Here is an 8,171-nt window from a genome sequence, read left to right as displayed (position 1 = left end):
TTTTTTTTATCCATATATGCATAATTGTGATTTTAATTGTAAGAAAATATATGTATTAAATGTATATATATATATATATATATATATATGTGTGTGTGTATATGTATAATATAAGAAGTTGGAACGAAAACAAAAATAAATGTATTTTTTTTTTATGCCATATCTAAATAATTTCTGGAATGAAGCATGATGTAAATTTAAAAATATGACCAAGTTTACTAATTAAAAGATGATTCACGCGTTTAATATTTGTCTGAGCGAAGAGTTTTCTATCGATCATCATTGTCGATAGTTAGCTTGTTATCATTATTGAACAGTCGGTATAATGAAAAAAAAAAAAAAATTACGAACTTTATCATGATTGATAACATTACATATATGCTTGTTATATCGACTTTTTTCTTTTTTTCTTTTCTTTCTTTCTTTCTTTTTTCTTTTTTTTTTTTTTTACACACCAATATAACTAACTGAATATTTAATAATTTCCATTTATTTTCTTTTTATTTATTTTTTTAAATTATTATTATTATTCTTTCTCTTTTTTTTTTTTATGATTAATGTCGAGTTACATATATAAATAACTAAAGATTTAATAATGAAGAACTTTTACCTCGATGGAGGAAGGCTTCTTTTATAAAATAATCGCATTGCCCGAGTTCAATAATAATGATGTCGACGACAACGAAAGCTCTCACTTTTACTTCCAATTTATTTTTCTTCGATGTCGTGATCGAGAAAGCGGAAGCGACATAGTTTGAACAAAATTATTATATGCATATATATATATATATACATATATATGTATATGGAAGATAAGTATCATGAAGAGAATCGTTCGAATCGATTCTAATGTATATTATTTTTTATGTCAGTATATATACAATACATTGTACATATATATATATATATACGTATATATGTGCATATAGAAAAAGTTTTAGTTTCTGAAGCTATACATACTTTCTTCCCTTCGATCTATATACATATATAAATGTATATGCAACACGTTCTAATGCATCATGAAATCGTTGTATGTGTTTCATATCGTATTGTGTTTTTTCACTACTTTCAGTATTTTTTTTTTTTTTTTTTTAAATCGATCAATTCTATTTTTTTTATTCCTTTTTTTAATCAATTTACATAGCTATATAATTTTTTTTCCTTTGAAAAATTCTCCCAATGATAAATTCTACTTATCGACTATATCGAATATACCGATAAATTCATATGTGTGCCTATTATAATAATATGGAGAATAATATTATTATAATTTATTTATCCATTTTCATTTCTCTTTCTCTTTCTTTTTTCTTTTGGTTTTTTTTTTCTTTCTTTTTTATTTTTTCTCTTCACTTGTAATAGAAAAAATTCATATTTATTATCATTCAAATATTCTAGACAATAAAATTACGAACTATTCAAAATCTTTAATAACAGTGAAAGCTTATTCAATGTACCGTTTAATCATAACATTCGACGTAAATCAAAGAGAAAAGTTTACTAAATATGATTTAACTGTATTGTGAGAAAAGTAGTTCAAAGAGTTTTACGAAAGAATGTGATAAAATTGTATGACAAGAAAATTGTAAGCAAAATTTTTGCTGAACGTGAGGCTTTCTCCTCTTCAAATACTTCTTAAGTACTTTTAATTTTTAAAACGTTTGGACTCAACAATATCGATATTTTTAGTTAGAAAAATTAATGTCGAAGAAAGAACATTGTAGAGAGATATATAATTTCAAAATAAATGTATTATAGATCAATGTAAAATTATAGGTTTCTCGTCATTGGTTAGATCAATTTTCTAGCGATAAAAACGCTAAGAAAAAGAAAAAAAAAAGTATTTAAGTCTATCACGAAACAGGAATTGTAGATCATCGATTTTTCTTTTTTTTTTTTTTTCTTTTTTCTTTAATTTTTTTTTTCTTTTTTTTTTCTTTTTTTATTTTTTTCTTCGAAGATAATAATCATCGACGTAAAATATTTTCTCTTTGTTTATGTTTGTTTGTAATTTACGACTGCAAAGCTATAAAATGTTAGACGAACATAAACCGTTCTCGATCGTCAATTCTCTCTATGACCGTTTTAGAATTTCTCGTGTTCCACTGATCCACTAGGAATGTTTTTCTTTTTTGTATTTTTTTTTTATCCCCACAATAAACTCGTCTCTCTAACGGTTTGTCAAATCTTCTTTAGATTTCGCTTCATTGAAATGTAGAGAAACGTCATTGGTATAATTGTACCATTAATAATATATCAATCGTTTGCAATAAATCTTGATTATAACAAGGAGATTATATTATATACGTTATAAAAATGTTAATATAAATGAGTATGCGAGAATGTTAGATAGAACATTCGTGAAAAAAAAAAAAAAAAAAAAGAAAGAAAGAACATACATAATCATTATGTATAATACAGAATAAATTTCTTACGGTAAAATGCCGACGATATTTTGTACTTTGGAAGATTCATTTTCGTACGACAAAATGACGACGAAATTTTGTACTTTGGAAGATTCGTTTTCGTACGACAAAATGGCGACGAAATTTTGTACTTCGAAAGATTCGTTTTTGTACGAATTTGACAAAAACGATAATATTTATTGATGGTACAAATGACAATGATCATTTTTTTTTTCTTCTTCTTTTTTATTTATTGCAGTATTTTAAAAAAAGGAAAAAAAATGATCATAACCCTTTAAAAATTTTATTTCAGATACAAACCTACAAGACTATGGGGGTTCAGTGGTCACGTGCAAACGGTGGTCCACAGTATCATTGGTCGTGTACGATGTCCTTGGCCAATAGGAGATCGCGTATACATTGGTCTATCAGACGATACAACTCTAACTTATGATCTTTATCAACCATTGACTAATGGCCATGAAGGTTTGTTTATTTCAAATTTTCTTGATATTTCTCTTCATTGTTCATTAACTTTAATTTTATCTTAAAAAAAAATATATTAATCTCGTACTCGAATTACTTCTGCTACGTATTATATCGTTGATTTTGAAGGTGAAACAACAGGTGTGATTCATAAGAATAAATCTCACGCTATATTCTCTCTGTGAGACTCTTTAACAAATCTATTATTTATAAGTAACTCTTAGTCATATACGATCAAGAGTTTATTTAGAATTAAAATCGGTCGTTAAGAGTATAAGGTATTTGATTTTTTTTCTTCTTCTTCTTCTTCTTTTTTTTTTTTTTTCTCTTTTCTTTTTTCTTTTTTCTATGGAAGACGAATGTCCACGTTCGCGTCATACTTTGGAATATACTACTTTCAAGAGGATCCGTTGTTGGTATGCTACCAGCTTATCTAAACAAGGTTTTTGCGAAAAATAACGAAATATAATAATCGAACGGATTAACTTTTCATACATTTATATCCATATACATATATCTATATAAATTTGTGTGTGTGTATGTGTGTATATATATATGTATATGTACATAGAATCAATATATCTAAAATATAAAATATAAATATTAAAAATATAAAATGTATTATATTAAATATATCTATATATAAATGTATATATACATATATATTTATTTATATGTATGTATATATGTATACACGCATTAATATATATATATATATATATGTTCACGTATATAGGAGGAGGAAGAAACAAGCGAATTTTGTAATATTGAACGTCGGCGTTTGTTTTCTTCATCGCCTCTTGAATTTTCAATAGTGAATACCTTGAAGTAAAAAGAATTTTATTATTCTGCAGACGATATCACGATAGCTATCTGTCCGGGCATTGGCAACACTTCTGAAAGTGTCTACATCAGGACATTCGTTCACCTTGTTCAGTGTCACGGTTATCGATGCGCCGTACTTAATCACGTAGGAGCTCTTTCTAGTGTCAAAGTCACAGCGCCAAGGATATTCACTTATGGTATAGAATAAAAGTATTATGATATAAATTATTGTTATATACTATCTTCATATGTACAATTTCTCAACTCATGTTACTTTTTTTTTTTTTTTTTTTTTTTTTTTTTTTTTTTTTTTTTTTTTTTCTTCTTTTTATGAATCTTACATTACTTTTTTATCATTTCTTTCTTTTAGGTCATACTGACGATTATCACATGATGCTACAAAATTTAACCGAACAACATCCAAATACGAGAATTGTTTGCATAGGATTTAGTTTAGGCGGTAATTTAGTCACCAAATATCTAGGAGAACGCGGATTGAATAAATTATCCAATATCATAGGTGGCATATCCATTTGTCAAGGTTACAACGCGCTCGAGTGAGTTCTCATTTATTTTCCATTTTCATTTATTTTCTATTTATTTGTAAGAACAACAAAAGAAAAAAAAAATAAAATAAAATAAAACAAAAAGGAAAAGAAACAAGAAGTGTAAATACATAATTTCGTTCACGTTGATCAATACACGCGTTAAATTATTTTAATTTATGTTTCTTTCAGAGGTACAAAGTTCTTATTAAACTGGCAAAACTTCAGACGCTTTTATCTCTATGTAATGACAGAATCCGTTAAAAATATAATATTGAAACACAAGCATGTACTCCTTTCGGAAGAAGTGAAACAAAAATATTCCCTCAACGAGCGAGATATTATTTCTGCTGCTACGTTACCCGAACTCGATGAAGCTTATACGAGAAGGGTAAGATCTTTTCTTTTTTGCTAATGTTATTCTTTTAATGACGTAAAAGAACGTTGTACGACTTACATACATACATACATACATACATACATACATACATACATACATATATACATACATATTTACTTGCTTGTCCTCAATGTTTTTATTTTATTTTTTATTTTTTTTTTTTTTTATTTTTTTGTTCTTCATAGGTACATCAATTTAGGTCCGTGCAAGAAATGTACAAATGGTCCAGTTCCATAAATTATCTTGATAACATCTATACACCAATGGTATTTATTAATTCTGTAGATGATCCTATTGTACCGGATTCATTATTAAAGCCTATAAGAGAATATGCTGGTAAGTTTAGAGAAAATTAGAATTAATTAAATATAAATTGTTTTTAATAATACGAAGATCATTTGAAATATTAATTAGAGAAATAGCAAAGTAAAAAAAAAAAAAAAAAAGAAAAAAGAAGAAGAAGAAAGTTGGATTAAATTATATATTGTATATTGTAGCGACTCATCCAAACACATTGTACGTTGAATTGTCACACGGAGGTCATTTAGGTTTCTACGAAGGTGGTCTTCTTTATCCAAATCCTATAACATGGCTGGATCGCACTTTAGTTTCACTCGTAGGATCACTCACTTTAGCACACGCGGATAAGGCTTTGAAAACCTCTTAACGACATTATATTCCTGCATATAATATTATTATTAATAATAATAATAATAATAATAATAATAATAATAATAATAATAATAATAGTAATAGTAATAGTATTAATAATATTAATAATAATTTCCTCGCGCGCACACGCACGCGCACGAATGTACTGTACAACGTCAGTTTGTGCATTTACGATCTTATTATAATAACAGTCTTGTTACACGATTGTATTTGATCATAGAATGGATTTGAACTTACTATATTGAATGATCGCGTCATTTAAGCGCGATAACTGACTGAAAATAATCTATGTAACATCAATTTCAACATCCTTCTTAGTAAATTAGTATATAAAAAAAAAAAAAAAAAGTGTAAGTTTATAATATTATTTTGTTAATGCAAATGAGAGAGAGAGAGAGAGAGAGAGGGAGAGAGAGAAAAGTATTAATAGTTAACGTTATTAAGATCCATATCGATCTTATTTACGTGGCTGACCATTTGAATTGTACAAAACTTTAAGACTTTATGAGTATTTAGTATTGGCATTTATAATAACATGAAAAAAAAAAAGCATACTTTCATGCTCACTAATCATGTTCATCGATGACGTCGTTTCAATTAAATTATAAAAGTTATTCAAAATCTTAATGTTTTTTTCTCAGGGATTTTTGAGAATGCAATAATTTTTTGTTTCCTTTTTTTTTTTTTTTCTTTTTTTTTCTCTTTTCGTTTCTTGTAAAAGAATATACAACAGGAATTAATCATTCGTCACAATTATAAGTTGGTCTTTACACGTCTAAAGATTCATCACGGTTATAACTTACATTGCCTATGTTACATGTGCTTCATTGGTTTTTTTTTTTTTTTTTCTTTTTTCTTTTTTGCTTTTATGCATTAAGCACGATCATGATAATTCCATGCTCACGTGTCATTATCTTGCATAAAAAAATTATCAAAAATTTAGACCTGAAACTACATAATAATATTAAGACTATTCAAATGTACTAATATTTTCAAAACATATCTTTTCGATCTTTTACATGTGTAATCGTTTAAGATTAAATATTTAAAGTTACATGACTGTTTGTCATTTAGAAACGTATCGTTTCGTTTGACGAAAGTGCTTGTTTGATATAACAATAAGAAAAAATGGTTAATTATTATAAGTAAAATACAAAATCCATTTCAATGATTTAATTCAAAAAGAAATTTTCTTTCGTTATATCATTATTCTCTTATCAAAGTTAATCGCACGACGTATATGTAATATGTTTTATAAATGGTTTACATCAAATATCTTTGTTTAATTTAATTACATATAAACAAGAAAACAATTAAAAACTATATAACATTATAGATATTGTATTTAGAATACTTAAATGTTTTACTAGAATATATTTATTTTTGGTTAGTCATTATTATAAAATTAAAGACATGTGAAATGTGAGGAGTGAACAAATTGATGTATATCGATTTACTTTGATAACAATTAAATTATATTTGTTAGAGATATATGTATATATAAGATGAATTTTTCAAATTGAGAGGAAACATTTGAAAATTATTTAATTTTGATTTGATGGACATCATCAAGGTAATTTCAGGGTCAAATTTATTCGTAGGATTATTCTACTATATTTCAATCAAAAATTAAGTCTATTGATAACTTATAGATAAGGAGTGCCATCATGATAAATATTTATAGAAATAATATTTGTCTGAAAAGGAATACCTGTTCTATTTGCCTTAAGTTTCTTGTTTAATCTTTTTATAAAAAGTAAAAACTGAACAAACAGAGGTTAAACAATAGTCGTTCATTCTTTTTATAGGAAATAAGATGCTGTTGCAAAAATTATAGATTTCTATTAAAAAAAAAAAAAGTATATCTTGCAATAACTTAGAAAACGTTCATCTGATCAAAATTTATAATCCTGTTATATTTGCTCTCCGTAACCGAATAACTTTTGTTTCAATTTTCCTTTTCAAAAATAACGATTTTTAAAATATTTAAATCTCAATTTTAAAAGATTCATCCTATATATACTTCACAAATTTGATATGTGTTGTATGTACATAAGTTAATTTATTAATTTCATCTGAAAAAGAAAAAAATAACAAAAAAAAAAAACCATCTATAATTTATTATTTTCATTCTAAGCGTAGAGCACATTTTTGAGTAATTCTTAACAATTAACTTTTGTATATAGAAAGTAAGAGACAATAAAATTGGGATATTTTTCGTAAGATAACAGTGCATCGGCTGTGTAAGTTTGTCTAAATCATTTTTTACAAATGGCAATATTTTTTGGCGAGAAGAAAGTAAAAAGGTAAAAACAAAAAAAAAACATGAAATTTCTTTCAGTCGAAAATTTCTAATCTATATACATATAATATATATATATATAGGCCTAAGTTTTCTAAATATAATATATCGTTTATAAAAAAATTTGTATGTGTGAATTAAAGTAGAACAGATGTTTTAGCATCAACTGATGGATGTATAGATAACAAAAAAAAAAAAAAGAAAAAAAAAGAAAATGTATAACTCTATATAAATTGTGTTTATAGTTTCACCTCTTACAATAGTATGTATAATTGTACATACAAAGTATTCCTTTATGTAAGTAGTGAGAATTAACGAGTTCCTGTTGCAACAAAACATATCGAGAAGAATTCAATAATAGATTAATTGATAAAAATAGGAAGATGAAAGATTATATTTACGAAGTGATTGATCTATGAAGTAAATTAATTATCAAAAATTTTCATTTCAAAGATCAATTATTCCTATTGCGTTAATATTTTCATATATAAATTAATTTACACTAAAGTTAATTATTTTTAATAAAACAATTTAAA

At 25.6% G+C, this 8,171-nt stretch overlaps 1 protein-coding gene across 3 annotated transcripts in view; it reads left to right on the top strand.

The window, feature by feature from the left end:
• Nucleotides 1-5,506, top strand: part of LOC124953567 (abhydrolase domain-containing protein 2) — an 8,598-nt gene extending 3,092 nt beyond the window's left edge. Inside the window, exons 2-8 of one of the 3 annotated variants that reach the window (XM_047505234.1) lie at nt 2,719-2,891; nt 3,247-3,333; nt 3,746-3,913; nt 4,087-4,273; nt 4,454-4,652; nt 4,847-4,997; nt 5,159-5,506. In XM_047505234.1, coding sequence (XP_047361190.1) covers nt 2,719-2,891; nt 3,247-3,333; nt 3,746-3,913; nt 4,087-4,273; nt 4,454-4,652; nt 4,847-4,997; nt 5,159-5,328 — 1,135 coding nt within the window. In that variant the 3' untranslated portion in view covers nt 5,329-5,506. Of the gene's footprint in view, nt 1-2,718; nt 2,892-3,243; nt 3,334-3,745; nt 3,914-4,086; nt 4,274-4,453; nt 4,653-4,846; nt 4,998-5,158 lie in introns of all 3 variants that reach the window. The other 2 variants (XM_047505142.1, XM_047505328.1) reach the window with 2 other exon arrangements.
• Nucleotides 5,507-8,171: the final 2,665 nt, after the last annotated feature.

The sequence above is a fragment of the Vespa velutina genome, chromosome 1 (assembly GCF_912470025.1).
Source record: "Vespa velutina chromosome 1, iVesVel2.1, whole genome shotgun sequence".
In the NCBI taxonomy this organism is placed as follows: domain Eukaryota; kingdom Metazoa; phylum Arthropoda; class Insecta; order Hymenoptera; family Vespidae; genus Vespa; species Vespa velutina.
Note: the sequence above shows the minus strand (reverse complement) of the source record. Positions and strands in the feature narration are given on the sequence as shown.